At 34.6% G+C, this 19,023-nt stretch overlaps 1 protein-coding gene across 1 annotated transcript in view; it reads right to left on the bottom strand.

Annotated features, from left to right (window-relative positions):
• COG5 (component of oligomeric golgi complex 5) overlaps positions 1 to 19,023 on the bottom strand; it is a 283,807-nt gene that overhangs the window by 147,073 nt on the left and 117,711 nt on the right. Inside the window, exon 7 of the mRNA XM_080818263.1 lies at positions 13,157 to 13,287. Within this exon, the coding sequence (XP_080674389.1) occupies positions 13,157 to 13,287 (131 nt within the window). The remainder of the gene's footprint in view (positions 1 to 13,156; positions 13,288 to 19,023) is intronic.

Raw genomic sequence — 19,023 nt, 5'->3', positions numbered from 1 at the left:
ATTCCAAAGTGACTCAGTTCATAAAGCTTTGAGTCCTATGATGATAGTCTTAGCTGTTTCCCAAACTGATTTGAACTAGAAAGGCAGGCATGAGATTCCGAAATTTTACTTTTCCTTAGTGAGGTTTAGGAATATAGTATTTCCTCAAAGTTTGATCAGTAAGCCGTTTCATACTCAATTAAAACAAAAACTAAGAAAAAGAAAAAAAAACCTAAGGAACCCCAGAAACACATTCAGAGAGAGGGGGCTGATAGGGAGGGAAAGGGAGAGATCAACTTAGTTTCCCTCAAAAGCACAGATATTACAGTGAGAAAGATGCAGAGTCAGTTCAAGCAAAACTTTAGAGAACAAGTAGAACAAGCTATGTTTCACTACACATCCAGTCCTTACTGCTGAGTAAAAATAACATAATACACTTTCTGTAGTTTTATTTTACAGCAGAGAAAGGATACAGATTTAATCATCTATACCATAAAGCAGGTAATTCTTTAAACCATGCCCTCAGCAGAAGATGTATTTAATAAAATCAGGCTGATTTTCAGGTAAATTTAAAACAAGGAAAAGCTCAGTACCTAAAACATACACAATAATTTACAAATTAAAAATTCCAACTATTTTATTTAACAAAAACAGTATTAATAAACTCACAACACCCTATACATAACAAGTATATATTAGGCCAAAATACTGAAGGCAATTTATAATCTCCTAGCCATATCCCCTAATGGGACCGACACACTGGACACTTTTTCTGGAGCTACAACATGCCTAAAACACTGAAAACTTAATGGAGCTCCATGGGAGATTACATGTCCTAAAGGAAGAGAGAATCACATTAAATAACGTAATTTAAAAGCAAGAATTATATTAGCTACCTTGGTTGTGATTTAGAGCTTACCAGTGTCTTCTGTGATTCAGTAACACGCAGGCCATTAATGCTGGATATGTACTTCTCAGCTAACCTAATATGATTATTTCAGAACCTGTTAACAATCAACAGTCAACAGTGCATAACCCAAATGAAATTAAGAAACTAAGAAGGACATTTAATAGCACAATATGATCTTATCAACCAGAAATCAACTTTATTCTAGCCCTTTCGGAAGAAAAGCAGAAAATAAAAGAGCTACAGAAAGACAAGGAAAAAGGACAGTAAAAAAGGAGTGAACATGGACTGGAAGAGGAGGGTGCTACAGAAGAAGAAGTGATGACACAGAGAAAATGGAAAAGCGAGTATCAAAGGATAATAGATTTAGAGTAAACAGGTTATTTTGACTTTCAAATTTCCTCACAAAACAAATCTAAAGAGCATTTCAAGTCATAAATTGGCATTAAATAAAAATATTTAAATGATGTCAATGCTTGGAGGAACATTCCCCCCCCCCTTTTTTTTTTAAGTAATCTCTACCCCCAACACGGGGCTTGAACTCATGACCCCATGATCAAGAGTAACATGTTCCGGGGCGCCTGGGTGGCTCAGTGGGTTAAAGCCTCTGCCTCCGGCTCAGGTCATGATCCCAGGGTCCTGGGATCGAGCCCCGCATCGGGCTCTCTGCTCAGTGGGAAGCCTGCCTCCTTCTCTCTCTCTCTCTCTCTCTGCCTGCCTCTCTGCCTACTTGTGATCTCCCTGTCAAATAAATAAATAAAATCTTGAAAAAAAAAAAAAAAAAGAGTAACATGTTCCACCAACTGAGCCAGCCAGGGGCCCCAGAATAACATTCTCATTGCATTAAAGATCAGTAGATAGCTTTTCAAGGACACTAAAATGTGTTCAATAGTAAAATGAATTTTATAGGACAATGACAGTATAGGAAAACGAGATAATAATGTGCTAAGGCCCAAATGTTATTCTTTTAATATAATTACTCTTTTGAGTCAAATGTATAAATTCGGCTTATCTTTTTAAGTAACAGAATAATTCTAGTCATTCTGCGCTTTATCAAAGATATTTATGGTAGGCATTACTAGTTACTCCCTGAAATTCAGTCCTTCCTTTCTTAACATAATGTTCCCAATGTTTCTAAAGTAAAAAACCTAATTTTCTCCCGGGGTGACAATGCACTCTGCCCCCAGCAATGGCCCATGAGCAGCGCAAGCCAATGTTGACAATTTCGTGCTTCTCTGCCAGATCCTTGCTTCCACAGTCCTCCTGACAGCTGGGATGACCATGCGGCCCAGATCTGGTCAATAAGACGGAAAAACAGGTCTCCTGGGGCAGTTCTGAAGATTTGTCCTGCCTTTTGGCTGGCAGCTGACACTGCCCCATATCCACACGTCAAACACTGGCATGATGCCTAGGGGTGGGAGACCATAATGTGACCAGCAAAGGACACTAAGGATGACAGAATGGAAGAAAGACCTGAATTCTTATTGAACAGCTGAAACAATGTTAGCACCACCCACAACCAGACAAATCCCTATTTTTAAGCCATCGTTAGTCTGGCTTAGTGTCACAGCTCTCGCAGTCTCACCCAGCACCACGTATATAAAAATACACGAGTCCCTAACAGTTCTTCAAAAAAAAAAAAAAAGAAGGAAAAACAAAAGAGAACAAAATCATACCACATTTGCTGCCACTGGAGGTGGCTATCATAGCAACTCACTACTTTGTAAATTGATAATAAAGGTGCAAAATGTAAATATTTACTGACCATTTTAAAAAGGAATTGTAGTTCAGGGTAACCAAATTTCCTGAGTTGATAAGTGAAAGTCCTTCTTTACAAATGAATCACAGCTAATAAATACAGAGGAATAACAAAAATAGAAATCACTTTCACATTCTCCAATGAAAAATATAAAATGATTTAGAAAAAAATCATCAATAGATATTAAAACTATCAGTAGAAAGAGTGACAGGCAATTGAACATTCTCGAGGTGCCAAAATATCTGCCAATTCACAATGAAGTAATTCAATGAAAGAAAAAATAACCTTTTTCAACAAAAGGTGCTCAAACAACCGCATATCTCTATGGAAAAAAATGAACCTTACACTTAACATAAAAATTAAACAATAAACTCATATATTCTCAAAAAAACACAGGAAGAAAGATTTGCAACTTTAGGGTAGGCAGAAATTTTATATAACATGCAAACAAAACCACAGATAAACTGGTCTGTCAAAACTAAAAAAATTTGCTCTTCAAAAAGATGATATCAAGTGGAGGGAAAAAGCAGCATTATTCTTTCTTTCTTTTTTTTAAATGTGTGGCTTGAATGCATCCTTGATCCTGAGATCAAGACCTGAGCTGAAATCAGAGTCAGACACTTAACTGAGCCAATCAGGGACACGAGCAGCATTATTCTTAATAGCTAAAAACCTGTAACTAATCTAATGTCCATCAACCTATAGATACATTAACAGTGACTATATCCACAGAATGGAATATTACTAAGCAAGAAGAGGGTCACTTATGCATGCAACAACAAAGGTGAACCTAAATAAAACACTGTGCCAAGTGAAAGAAACTAGATGTCTAAGAATACATGCTGTGTGGTTCCACTTCTATGAAATTTTAGAGAAAGTCAGATCTATGGACACAGAGAGCAGATCAGGGATTGCCTGGGTTCAGCAGTGGGAGAAGGGACTGACCGCGAACAGGCACAAGGGAATGGTTTCATGGCGATAACAGTTTTCCAAAAAAAGTGTGTTGTGAGATGGCTGCACAATTGTACAAACTGACTGAAATTCATCAAACTATATGCTAAATGCATGAATGTTATGGTATGTTAAATTACATCTCAATGACAATGCAAAAAGAAAAAAGGCAAGCCTTAGAAAATATTTACAATACACATATGTGACAAAAGATCTGTATCTAGAACACATTAAGAATTCTTACATATCAGTAAGAAGAATAAAATAAACTCTTTAAATACCGAGCAAAGACCTTTCATATTAAGCATATGGGAAAAGCTGGTCACATCAGCTATTAGGGGAAAGGCAAATTAAAACCACAGTGAGAATCTACTACCTCCACCCGTTAAAATGTCTAAAATTAAAAAAGACTCCCAACATCGAATTTGGTGAGGACCTGGAGAAACCCTAATATACTCAGGTGAGAATGTGAAAAGATAGAGCCACTCTGGAAAACTGCTAGTTTCTTTAAAAAGTAAATATACCATTCTTTGCAAAAACCCAACCATTCTTGCATTTGATACTTACCCAAGAGAAACGAAAACCTACGCTGACACAGAGACTTGTACTTGACCCATGGCAGCCTTATGTACATAGCCTCAATCTGGAAACAACCCCAATGTCTGTCAATTAGTTAACAGATAAAAGTACTTCAACTAAAATGGAATACTAATCTGCAATAAAAAAGGACCAAGCCACCAAAGCATTCAACATGGATTGATCTCAAAATAATTATGATGAAAAACAGACATGTTTCTTCATCATGTCTTCATCATGTCAGACATGTCTCTTGTTTCTCAGACAAGAGAAACTACACTATGATTTTGGTTATATGAAACTGTAGAAAATGCAAACTAATCTTGAGTGACCCAAAGCGGTTACCTGGGTCTTTTCTTCTGAATTACAAAATAAAAATTTAAGTATTTGCCACTTTAATAAAAAGCCAGCAAGATTGTTTAAATTAAGTAAAAATCATTTAAATAAGAGTTGCCCACATAAAAAGTTCTGAGTTTTTGAGAAACAGAAAATAATTACACGAATTTTAGACAAAGAACAGGGATAGATTCTATGTGAATATAATAAAAATTTAGTCAGTTATTGAAAAAATTATTCACAGGGCAGTATGAAAATGAAATGCCACTCAGTGAACTGGAAAACTATGGAAAGCTATAATGCCAAAAGACCCTACGGCTGAAAGTAGACAGTTAATTAGACTGAATTAGAGTGAATCTACACTAGAAGATAGCAACAAAATTAAATCTAAAAACAAAGTAACCAATGTTACTGTAGGTTGTTCATGACAAGAAAATGTATCAAAGAATAAGAAAATAGCATGAATACATAATGTAGAAACAAAAATAACAGTACCACTTTACATTTGGCATAAAACAAAAACAGAGCAGTACCATATGATAACTGAAATGCTACAGAAGAGAATGGGGTTGTGGAGAGAAGGAAGGAAGAAAAATACTAAAACATACAAGAAGAAAATAAAATGATTTAAAGCAAGGATCAGTATACTTTTTTTTATTTTTAAAAGGGCGCAAAAGTAAGTATTTCAGGCTTTCCAGGACACATATGGTTTCCATTGCATGTGCTTCTTTGTTTTTTTCAACCACTTAAAAATGCAAAACAATTCTTAGCACTTGGGCCATAGCAAAATCCACAGTACCAACCCTTGATTTAGAGTGTTTAAATAAGAGTTTAAATTAATTTCCAAATTTAAGGATAAAATAGCAAGCACAAGCTAAACAATAAGACTAAACTTCAGGGAAAACATTTAGAGATCAGTATCTTTTTAAGTTCTACAACACCAGGCCAGTACAAATTAATAATGCTATTATTAGTAGTAACAACATATAACAACATATTAACTATAGAAGAATAATTTTTAAAATTATTATTTACACATGTCATAAACCTTATTTACATGTAAATGTGCTCATGCAGATCTCTATTTTTCTTAATTTTTAATAAAAATTTTTAAAAAGATTTTATTTATTCATTTGACAGACAGAGATCACAAGTAGGCAGAGAGGCAAGCAGAGAGAGAGGAAGGGAAGCAGGCTCCCTGCTGAGCAGAGAGCCTGATGCAGGGCTCGATCCCAGGATCCTGAGATCATGACCTGAGCCAAAGGCAGAGGCTTTAACCCACTGAGCCACCCAGGCGCCCCCCCAGATCTCTATTAAATCTAAGGAAAGCTAACAGTGATAGGAGCAAACAGACAAATATTTGTGGTAGATGGGGGGAGTAATGACAAATTATCCACTGAGTTTAGCAAAGGAAATACATGAAACATTTAGCTCTGGATAACTTGAAGAGTTCTTACTATAATCATCCTTTTAAATTGTTTCTTTTCAAATTGAAGTATAATTGACATGCAACATTATATTACTTCCAGGTGTACAACATAATGATATATTTGTGTATATTGCAAAATGATCATCATAAAGTCTAGGTAATATCATCACCATAGTTACAGATTCTTTTCCTGTGATAAGCACTTTTAAGGACTATCCTCTCAGCAGTACTGTTGTATTAACTATAGTCACCATGCTGTATATTACATTCTCAAGACATTTATTTTTTACCCGGAAGTTTGTACCTTTAATTCCCTTCATCCATAGCACCTACCCATCCTGAAGTTGTTTATTTTGGGTCAAAAAAAATGCTTTGGGAAAACTCAAAAAGTTAAAAATAGAAATTAAAATAGAATTAATTAATTAAAAATAGAATTACCATATGATCCACTACTAGGTATTTACCCAAAGAAAATGAGAACACTAATTCAAAAAGATGTATGTACCCCTATGTTTACTGCAGCATTACTTATAATAGCCAAGATAGGGAAGCAACCTAACTGTCCACTGATAGATGAACAGATAAAGAAAGTGTGGTGTATGCATACTATGGAGTAGCTATAGAAAAGAATGAAATGTTGGGGTGCCTGGCTGGCTCAGTCAGTAGAACATCCAACTCTTGATCTTGGGGTCATCAGTTCAAGCCCCAAGTTGGGCATACAGCTTACTTAAAAAAATAAAATTAAAATTAAAAAAGGTAAAAGAATGAAATCTTGCCATTTATGACAATATGAATGGACCTTGAGGGTATTAAGTTTAGTGAAAGGTCAGACACAGAAAAACAAATACCATGAGATTTCACTTCTATGTGGAACCTAAAACAAAAATAAAAACAAAAAACAAAACAGAAACAGACTCACAGATGCAGAAAACAAACTGCTGGTTACCAAATGAGGGAGGGATTGAGGGGTAAGGCAAAATAGGTGAAGGAGATTAAGAAGTACTAACCTGCAGTTATAAAATAATTAAGTCATGGGATGTAATGTACAGCATAGGAAGTACAGTCAATAACACTGTAAGAACTTTGTATGGTGACATTAACTAGACTTACAGTGATCATTTCATAACATTTAAAAATATCTAATCACTATGATGTACACCTGAAACTAGCAGGATATTGTATGTTAATTTACTTAAGTTTAAAAAATGAATAAAAAGAATACTTCAACAAGAGTTGAAAAATTACTGAAACTCTGTATTTTGTAAATGGCAAAAAAATCAAAAACCAAAAAGCACCTTGGGACCAAATATACAAAAGGAGTTTATATAGATTCAAATGTTCTAGAATTCATGAGACAAGCCAGGAAAACTTGCAGCAGCTGAAGACAGACAAGCTAGACCTTTAAAAGCAGATATCCAACTTCACAAATCAACTGACACCAAGTCTACTACCGGTGTTGGTTGGGCCAGCACAGAAGAAAAGCGATCACAGAAGTGCTGCATGCTGAACTACCATAAGTAGCTACAAAAGGAATCTTTTTTTCTTTGTTCAACTTTGCCAGGAAGTGTTTTTGAAGCTTAGGAAATGCTTAATTTCCACAGATCTTCAACACAACGCATTTAAATTGGTACCCTCTCTATGCTAGAAGCAAACTGAGAATTTTTAATTACAAAAGTAAAAAGGGTTCATAATATCATAGTCACTTACTGCGTGCTATGGAGACACTTATCTACTGAACTTCAGTTCTACGATGTCATCTCTTAGAAAGACTCTTGTCTAGACCTCACTGTCACAGTACTGTTAGCTGTCAACTGATAAGCACCAGAACCTTGGGCTCGCTTGACCAAGGAGGTTTTCTGCCTCAGGGAAAAGACAGGTCCATGGATATTTACTTCCTAGCACTGGCAACAATTACCACGAGGGAGATCACTGCCGAGTACTAAGCTCTGAAAGAACAGATCACATAGACCTTTGTCCTGATGACTTTAAAGACAAGTGACTAAGTACATCATCTTCCCCCATCCTGGAAACTCCAGAAAGTCCTGCACTTGTTTACCGGGAAAGCTTATAATTCACAAGTTAAAGCCGTCTTTCTAATTAAAATGTCATCATTTCACTGTGGAGGCCTGGTATCTATGGTGATGCAGGAACTCATCCAGATCAAAATCTCTGTCACCTATTTTTGAAAGCTAGTTAGAGCTCGAGGTAATGAATCTGTTGCAATCCTGAAAATATCATAAGGTTCTCTCTTTCTTTGTCTGGCTTCTGTCAGCGAAAGATTCTGAGGATCAGTACAAAAGACAGAGGAAAGAGAGAAATTGGAGGAAAGGAAGAGCTGCGGATGGAAGCCATATCAAGCCCCATGTCTGTGACAAAGACGGCCAAGTGAATTGAAGAATGTTTTTTCTAATGTGGTGATATGGTATGCTTCACCAGAAGATGCACTCCAAGTCATCAATCCTTCCAAACTCTTAATAAAGAAAATGGTAGTGATACCTCTACAAATCTTTTCCATACAGAAATAATACAGCCTTTGTGAGGTTAGTTACTTTCATATTTTTTTTAAAGATTTTATTTATTTATTTGACAGAGAGAGAGATCACAAGTAGGCAGAGAGGCAGGCAGAGAGAGAGGGAGAAGCAGGCTCCCCGCTGAGCAGAGAGCCCCACGTGGGGCTCAATCCCAGGACCCCGAGATCATGACCTGAGCCGAAGGCAGAGGCTTAATCTACTGAGCCACCTAGGCGCCCCTACTTTCATATTTTTTATGCAGGAAGATACAAGAGCTCTTCAATATCTCAGTAGTCATTTAGCTTATGTCTTCAAAAAGAGAAATTATTAAACACTACAGCAGAGATTTTGTGATACTACAAAGCTATTTAAAACCTACAAATGAAAATAGCACATTTAAGCAATTAACTAGGAAAAAACAGTAATGATCAAAGAGAAATTATCTATATTTACTAAAATTTTGGTTTTGGAAAAAGAATGCCAAGAAACTACACTAACTTTCTTTTAATAAAGTTAATATTTATAACTGACACTAAAAACGATGGCCATCAACTACACACTCAAAAAGAAACCACTATTTTTGAGAAGCCAAATTAATGTCAGAAGTTGATTATTAAATGCAAGTGATGACATAACATTTTTCAAAAGTTCCTTATTTATTGAAAATCTCTGCTCATGTTATGAGCCTATAAACTGATTAGTGTACAGTATTTCATTATTGCAATAATACTTCAAATTAAAATGCTGTCATTCTTTTAGTCTATATTTACAATAAATATTAATAATACATTTAACTATTTCTTTTTTTTTTTAAGATTTTATTTATTTATTTGACAGACAGAGATCACAAGCAGGCAGAGAGGAAGGCAGAGAGAGAGAGGGGGGAAGCAGGCTCCCCACTGAGCAGGGAGCCCAATGAGGGGCTCGATCCCAGGACCCTGGGATCATGACCTGAGCCGAAGGCAGAGGCTTTAACCCACTGAGCCACCCAGGCACCCCACATTTAACTATTTCAGTGACATCTGATAAATGGGAGAATGTGATTTGAGAATAAAATAGATGCAAGCTGCAGCATCTGTTTTAATGGGAAGTGGAAGGAGTATTTCAGGCCTAAAAGGAACATGAAAGCCCTGAAGAAGGATGGAAAGCAGGCATGTGAAAAACGAAAAGTAAGCCTGTGAGCCTGGAAAGCAGAGAACACAGGGGAAACTGGCATCAAATATGCATGTTTAAATGCTGATGAGAAGGAAAAGAACACAAGACAGAGGATAAAACAGAAAGGAGATGTGGAAATACAACAAGATAAGGTTCCTAAGACACTGGGACCCCGAGCACAGGCAGCGTGAGAGGTCCGTGTACAAAGCAGAAATTAAGAGTATCTGCTCAGGGTGAACTGGAGTGTGTGGCAAAGTGGGCAAGGTTGATGGAAAGTAGAGAAAGTCTGAAATACTAACTGCAGAGAATAGGGGGGAAAAAAAGTTGGCCAGAGAAACATAAAAATTCTGAGGAATACTAAAGAACTGGTTTAGATTAGTCATCACATGGAGACTTCCCAAAGAAATTTTTATGGTATAAAAATTCTTCTCAACATAAATTACTTTGCAGATTGTCAAATAATTTTAAAATATGATTATTTAACAAAATTAGAATAAAGTGCTTGGTCTTATTTAAGAAAGGTGGAAAGTAGGCATTCCCAGACCAGGATTCTACCACCTGCTAGCTGTGTAATCTTCAGCTAATTTCTTAACCTTTCCAGGGCTTTGTTTCCTTAAGTATAAAAAGTGGATAATTATATCTTCCTCACATATTTGATCCTACGACTGAGATAACAAATGTATAGTGACTAACCACAAATCCTGGCAAAGAACTGCATTCAATAAAGGTTAGTTTCTTTCTTAATTCCTGAACTGCCTGCTGACACAGCTGGATGACACCTCTGTCTTGCTGCTTTCTAAGAGGTAAGGCAAAAGGTTCCCATATAGACTCCTTCCACCCTGTTTCCCAAGAAGCACTATTTCAGTAGCATCATTATTGATGACAGTTTAATGTCAGTTCTGCAAAGGCAGAAAGCTGACATTGTGAAAATAACCCAGAGGACTCAGGTCTGAGAGAGAGAGACACACACATGACTAAATTCATTAATAAATGTTATAAACATGAATATTAATTTATACACGAGAAATACTGTAGAAATTGTAAAATGAACCAGAATGTTAATACTGGCAGATTGGTACACTTTTCTCCCTTTAGGAAAATTATGTAGGAAGCCCAATTATTCTCAGGTTGGTTACTTTATATTTATAGAATCTAAACGAGACAAATGAATTGGATAATGCTGACTAATGAACGACAAACTTTGTTAATATAATCCATACAGCCTAAAAGAGAGATAATATTTCCATCTACTAAGCAGAATCTACCCTCCTTCAAACCACACTGAGACATACAAAATTATAGCTCCCTGTTGGCTGTTCTTCTCAGATCCATGCAGATCATCCCACATCTACCCATGAAGACACATATTATTTTTATTTTTTTTCTTCTTTATCTAACTTAACCTCACTGATTAGACATGGGCCATTAGCTAAATAATGACAGTTATCTACTTTAATAATCTTTTCATTAACTTTATATAATTCACATTTTAAAAACTATTAATATTTAAGGATACTAATTTCTTATAGGTTTATCAGTTCTACTTTAATTTTAATATGATTTAAAAACTGAAGCAAAGTCAAATTTGACAACTGTTAAAAGGTACCCAAAAACAAAAACATATCTAAAATTGAATTTAGTTAGGAAAAATTATCCTAGAAAATATTTCCCCACTTTAGATATGTAAGAACACAGTAAAAAATAAGCCTTTAAAAGTAACCATTCCTTTGCACCATGTTAAAATCACCCACCCCTACTGGAAAATGGCATTTTAGTTAAACAAACTTTAGTAATGCTTCTTTTCTACCATTTTTGGCTTCATTCCCATGACTCTGAAATATAATAAAATACTAGGGATTGCATAGGTTCAAGATATAAACATATATGTACATACATACATAGCAATACATACTTCACAGGAAAAATTTTAAATAGTATTACATAAAGTTTGAAATCTGTGAGGTAGTGATAATATGGACATTGGATGAATATAAAAGGCTTGGGATCCTTCACTTTCTGAAATGTTAATTGCTACCCCTCTCACAACTAAATGAAATGGGCTGATATCAACTTTCTATAGAAATATTCATCTTAATTCAAAGTTGACATGGAATTCCTTGAATATTTCTCTGAGATTATCTTCTCTAATTTGATGTAGGTGAGTATCTCTCTTTTTTTTTTTTTTTTTTTTTACAGTATAAGCAGTTTACTTTCACAGTGAGACCTAAAGTCAGAACAATCAGCAGCAGGTAAAACTCAGCTCCAGTATTCTAAGTTGGGATACTGGTTACCTTTGGGAAAGAAGGACAGCAGTGACTATGAGAGGGAGTGAGGAGAACCAAGGAGGGCTGGGAGTTTCCCATTTCTTGACTGGGGCTTGATTTCACAGATGTGTCCACATGGTGGTATTTCACTCTATATGCATGTGTGTGTGGCATTTCACTCTGTATGTATGTATCATCCATTCACTTTTCATTATGTATATAATAATCAATGTCAAAAGTTTAAACAGTGATACTCAGTTATGCTTTTTAAATTTTAACCATGAAGAATCAGAAGTCAAACAAGTACCTTCCTGATTTAGAGACTACTTAGAGAATAAAATATTTGTAAAACTATTTTTGTCCAGTACAAATACACAAAATACAACACCTAGTTTAAAGGACCCAAATAAAAAATAGACACTAATAATTGTATTTGGGTCCAATACAAATGGAGAAAATATCTGTGTGCAATTGAAATGTAGAATAATAGATTACATCTAATTTGTTGATTCAACTATATCAATAACTTTGGATTTCTATAACTACAGAATATTAAGCAACAGGAAAATGATACCTAAGAAATATCTCAAGCCAAAATATATATATTTTTAAATTATGGCACAGATGGGGCCCTGAATGGCTCAGTCAGTTAAGTGTTTGCCTTCAACTCAGGTCATGATCCTGGGGTACTGGGATTGAGCCCCATATCAGGATCCCCTGCTTAGTGAGAAGCCTCTCTCTCCCTCTCACTCTTCGCCACTCTCCTGCTTGTGCTTTCTCGCACTCAAATAAATAAATAAATAAATGCACAGTGATTGTGAATGGTGCAGGATTCTGGGGTTAGAGTGCTTAATGTCTGGATCCAAACTATACCATGTGATAACTGTATGATCTTCGACAACTTAGTTAAGTTCTCAGTCTCCTCATTTGTAAAACGGAAATAACAATACTGACTTTACTGGGTTGTTGAAAGGCTTAAATAAGTAACAGCGCTTAAGACAAAATAAGCATATTCAACAGATATTAACTGTCTATCTACATAGACACATAAATTATATCTCATATTATATATATCACATACTAAAATCTTGTAATTTATTTTTAAAATTAGATAAACATATATTAAATAAAATTTCCCTATACTTACTTCATACCCTATTCTACAATTCAAACTGTAGACATGGTTCTTCAGCAATGAGGGCATATATTGGTTTTTTAACCTCAAAGTCAAATCTTCATCTGTCTTACGACGTATTTATCACATTAACAAAATGCTATTACTTTTATTACCTGCGTCTCTACACCCTGTTCCAGGAGGCGCTTAGCTTGATTTTCCACTTCAAGTCGAGCTCTTGCAATAAAAAGTAAATCATTTTCTATTACTTCTATTCCAGAAAGATCTATTCCTTGAGAAAGATAATCTATTAAAAAAACACACACAAAAAAACACACACATTTAAGTATTTCACTATTGAATAAATATCAAGGTACTGAACTACCATATCTAATTCTTCAAAATACTTCCCTTTCCAAATTTTTATTTTAAAAAATATAGTTACCCAAACATTTTCTATTTAATAAATAACTTTACTCTGGAGCAAAATATTCTAAATAAGATAGAGTTGATAAAGCAAGAATAAAAATCATAATTACAGTAAATTCCCAGTAATATCAACACATTACATAAAAAGTAGTGTCAAATTTATTTAAATATAATGAAATACCCTGATCTTAGAAACCTTAGAAATCTGTTGCAAGACAGTTTTAAGTTATTCTATAGTAACAAAATATTTGAAACAAATATCCAGCATTTGAATAACTAATAAATCATGAAAATAATTTAGCATGCTAGAATTTATCATGCTGTCAGTTTATATGATTTTGCAGACCTAAGAGCAGCTTACATTAAAGGATTTTCATGATATCATTGAATAAAAAAATTTATAAAGAGGAATCAACTACTTATAGAATTAACATTCTATTTATAAAAGTATACAGAGCAAGAATCATGAAAAGATCTCTACAAAGATGTTAACAATAATTGTGCATACTTAAAATTTGATAGTTTTTGTAATTTTTATTTTTTGACTTATTTTAGACATATCTAAGGTAACTAAAATGCTAAAACTAAAGGTCAAGATTTCAAGATTAAGCAGCTTATTCACAGTTCTAAGACTCTATTTTTTAACAAGATAAATTATTTCTAAAAAACACAACTGCTTTATATAGAAGATTACTTTGTTCTCTAGTTACTCAACAGAATATCAAATCTGTTTTTCACCATATTCTTTTAATTGGAACTGATTTTTTAAGTCTTCTTAAAATATATTTCCAGCATTTACATATTATCATCTTTTACTTAAGCAAAGTCACAGCATACTACCTACTGAATGCTAACTAACCACTTAGTTAACTATCCACTCCAATATCTACTGACTGAACACCATATACATAGTTAGTACTACACAAGATGACAAAAAGAAATGAAACAGAAGGGCAGCTGAACAGTGGTTATTGCTAATGGCACCTCAACCATAAGCATTTTTGTTAAATGTGCATACTTAAAGGGACTTTAGCCTACCCCAGTGGAAAGAGTTTTGAAAAACCTCTAAAGCAAACAACAATATCAAAACCCCCTCGAAATCATATGGGCTTAGGATTCTGCCTCATAATTTACTCATGAAGTGATCACAGTCACAAGAGATAGCCTCATTGAGCCTCAATTTTTTCACCTGTAAAATGCCAAAAGCATATAAATCACACCCTACATAACTCTTAAAACTATCATCAGAATCAAAATAAGTTAACAAATGCCAAAGTACTTTATATACCAATCCATTATGTAAATGTAGGGTGGATTATAATACACAAAAAAGTTTTTAATCTGATTTTTTTATTTTAAATTTTATTTTTCAGAGAACTTTTTGAAAACCATATTTGACCCCAGTCATGGTAATGATCAATGAGGAAATGCTATGTTTACCCTAAAATACTTACTAGACAATATAGAATCAAACTACAGGCATGCACACAATAGAAAATAAGTATTTTCTTTCCAAGCCAGTTATCAATGTGTTTCCTTTTTTCCTGTAATCTGAAGAGGAAAAATACTACAAGTAAGAAAAAAAGAAGGGGGGGAGAGACACTATGAGTAAGAGATCTGTCTGGATTCTATTTCTTCCATATAGATTTCGGAATATAAGTCTTGCCACCTTTGGTACCAGTTACTTTATTTGAAAAACAAAGAGCTAGAGGATATAAACCTTCAGGTTCCTTCCATTTATAATTTTCTAGAGATAAACAAAGCCCAAAGTTGCTTTATTCTTATGAATGCTGATCTGTCGCTCTGGAGACAATTCAAATCATTCATTCAAACCTTTTATTGAGTATCAAACATTTATAAATCACAAACACCAAAGAAACAAGCCAGACTTAATTTCTCACCCCAAGTAGCAAAATCTAAGAAAGGAAAACAAAGCACAAAGTTGCAATCTCTGAAAGATAAAGATAAAATGTATTATGCTAGGTGTTATGGGAACAAAAAGAAAGTAAATATTGTTTATGTTATCACAGTCTACCATCCAATAGGGGTGAGAGGAATATAAATGATTAATTCCAATACTTATTTAAGGTAAACAATGGCCCCCATCACATTATCTAACCAACTCCTTCTCCCACTGCCCCATTCTGTTCATCCACACTGTATAATCACTTAAAAAATAATCAAAATACTACACTTGGAATACAAAGGATTCTATTGCCTGGGAGGGAGAAAGGCCCTATTATTTTCCTTACTGATTACTCCACAAACCAGCTTTTTAATAAAAGAGGTTCAGTACAGAAAGGGGTGAAAAACAAAGTAGCAACACCCCCCAAGCACCTAGCCAGGAGAATGGAGGGATTACACCAAGTTGTCCGCTCTTGTTTAATTGTCCCATACAATGGTTATCAGTGTTTCAAGTCTTCACAATCTGCTCTTTGTGAAACATATCTAGGGAATGTGGCCAAGGACAAGAAGATGATGATGATTCCAATAACAATAAACATAATTTTGAACACATAACATACAGAGGGCATTAAATCAGACACAAAATATCTTTTTATTATTTTATGTGTGCTTCCATTATATGTAATATTTTAAACAGCCTTGCTAGAAATATTATTGAATTATTAAAAATTCAGTTGGCTAGTAGGCAGCAAAGAAGAATTTAAATCCAGATCTGACTTCCATCTTTTCACTTGATCATCCCAGGCCAATCCCACAAGTCTCAGAAAGAAGAAAACTTTAAATTCAAAGGATAGATAGCATTCCTCCCATAGTATTCCAGTTTGCTCCGTGAAAGAATAAAGATGTAAAAATCTTATCAAAATTAACTGGGGAGAGCGCCTGCGTGGCTCAGTGGGTTAAGCCTCTGCCTTCAGCTCAGGTAAGTTTCAGGGTCCTGGGATTCAGCCCTGTGTCAGGCTCTCTGCTCAGCAGGGAGCCTGCTTCCCCCTCTCTCTCTGCCTGCTGTTCTGCCTACTGGTGATCTCTCTCTCTCTGTCAAATAGGTTTTTTTAAAAATTAACTGGGGAAATAAATTAAGACAAGCTGGAACAATGACAGAATTAAAAACTCATATTTTGATGTTCAATAAAAAGGGAAAATTTTGAAATATATAAAATGTCCTAAAATGCTAAATTTTGAAATATGCCAGCATTAGTCACACTTTAACAATTAAACTTTGATACATGTGGAGTACACAGCCAGAATTATCTTTCTGTCACTTATTACTAATACCTGTTGAATCCTTTCCCATACAAAAATATGTATGAAGAAACCAACATGATCCTTTGGCTTTAACATATCACCTCCTTAGAAGCGAGAAAATAATGAGACTACTTTTGATGGAAAAGTAATGATACCGGTCATCTCTTTGTTTAATTACCCTGAGAAAAATTTAATCTAATACTAGAAGAAAAAGGAATTCAACCAAAACATCTGACACAGGTATCAAGAGGATGGATAACATAATCATAAGCAATTTTTTGTCAAATATACACAAGTCTTTGAAATTTAAGGTACTAAAAAATAAATTCCGGTTTTCCCTATTACCACTGTCCTGGTCTAAAACACTAAAACTTCAGAATAAATTTCATATGCTTTGCCCCCAGGCAGTCACTTGATCTCAGTGATTGGTTCTTGTATTGTTTCCTGGGACTACCCATTTCTTTTTATTTCTTTAGTCTTCAGACTAAACCAATATCTCAATACGCCATTTATTACTAAGATATATGCCTGTCATTTTAATAGACTTTCAGTGTTCTAATCAGTACTACACCTGGCTAGCAGAATAAACGTTCTCATGCTTCTCTCCCACTCACGAAATCTAGGGCTTCCTGTTAACTAACAATTTCTCTTTCTATTTTGCAACACAAATCCTTTTGCAACACAAATCCTCTTTATTGATTCCAAAATCCTCACTGCCTCTTCCGCTACCATCCTCCTCCTTTGTTTAAAACAAACAAAAAGAAGAGTAATTATAGTTTGGTAAAGGATTCAATGCATTTACTTTTCATATGGTAGCACTAAATTATTGATTTGGACAAAAGAGATGAGGGAAGGGTTCATGTGTAAAGTTGGGATGGTGCTTGAAGTCAGAAGAAATCAAAGAGGCTAAATCTTCATGCTTCATTATAGAAAGCCAAAGAAGTTAAAAACTAAAAAGTGGAAACACAGGTAGGTTAGTTAAATATGGGGGTAAATACCATGAGAATCAGCAAAAACGTTTTGAAATGACTGCCTCTGGGGAAAAGTAAAGGGTAAAGGCATTGTTATTTTTTAGATAATAAATCATATAGAACTATTTGAGTATGCTATGCATATGTAATCTTCTTAACAAATAAAACTAAAGAGTAAATTAGAAATAAAGAAAAATAATTTGAAAAATTAAAAGAAGGTGGCTAGCTTAAGAGAATAACAGAATTCTCATCTTCTAAATCAATGATTCTGCTTATGGGAATAAGTAATTCTTAAAAAGAAGAAAAAGTGAGCATATTGGGGTAGGAAGATATTAATCACCATGTTAACTGTAATAAATACATACATACATATGTGTATCTGCATATAGATGTATACATGTGCATATAAAGAGAAACACTGTAAATGACTAAAAACCACTTTGAAAACCAATTTGGGATAATCTAATAAGATTTCATATGAATTTCTCTATGACCAAAGTATACCATTCCAAGGCACATAACCCAGAGTTCATATATATGTATATTGGAAGACATGTACAATGTTCATAACAGCATTGTTAAAAACAAAACAAAGGTGCAAACAATCGAAATGACCACCGACTGGAAAAGAGATAAATGTAATAACATTCATTCAAAATACTACTTTAGAGGAGTAAAAATAAACAATGATAGGTGTATACATTAATACCAACATTGATAGTATTAAGAAGAACAAAGTTTTAGAAGAATACACACAGCAAGTAGTGATTTATATTAAGACATGCAAAATTAAGCAATATATTATTTAGGGATGCATACAAACATTAACAATATTTAGAAAAGTTAGTAGAGACAGGTTGTACAAAAGGCTTATAGTATTCTAATTATTTTTTTTTAAGATTTTACTTATTTATTTGACAGAGAGAGAGGGAACACAAGCAGGGGGAGTGGGCAAGGGAGAAACAGGCTCCCCGCCAAGCAGAGAGCCCAATGCGGGGCTCGATCCCAGGACCCTGAGACCATGACCTGGGCTGAAGGCAGAGGCTCAACCCACTGAGCCACCCAGGCGCCCCTATAGTATTCTATTCTTAAAGTTGGTGGGCAGTATTTGTAGCTTACACATGCTAAAAATGTGGTTTCGTATTTTTATATTTTTCCATTAAATACTAAGTAAGTATGAACCACTGGTACAGATTATAGCATTATAAATGAGGAAGGACATTACAACAGTTATAACTGTACTTCGTATACTCAAAAGACTGAACATGTTAGTAAAGACATGGATAAAGTAATATACAAACTGAACTTCTAGAGATATAAAGGACGAAGTCTGGATGGGATTAACAGAAGATGAGGTCCTGCAGGAAAAACAAAAGATATTGTCCATGAAAAATTTAATGCTAGAATTATTAATTGATAACTGGATAAAGTTTTGT

This window comes from Martes martes, assembly GCF_963455335.1.
Source record: "Martes martes genome assembly, chromosome: 11".
Lineage (NCBI taxonomy): Eukaryota > Metazoa > Chordata > Mammalia > Carnivora > Mustelidae > Martes > Martes martes.
Note: the sequence above shows the minus strand (reverse complement) of the source record. Positions and strands in the feature narration are given on the sequence as shown.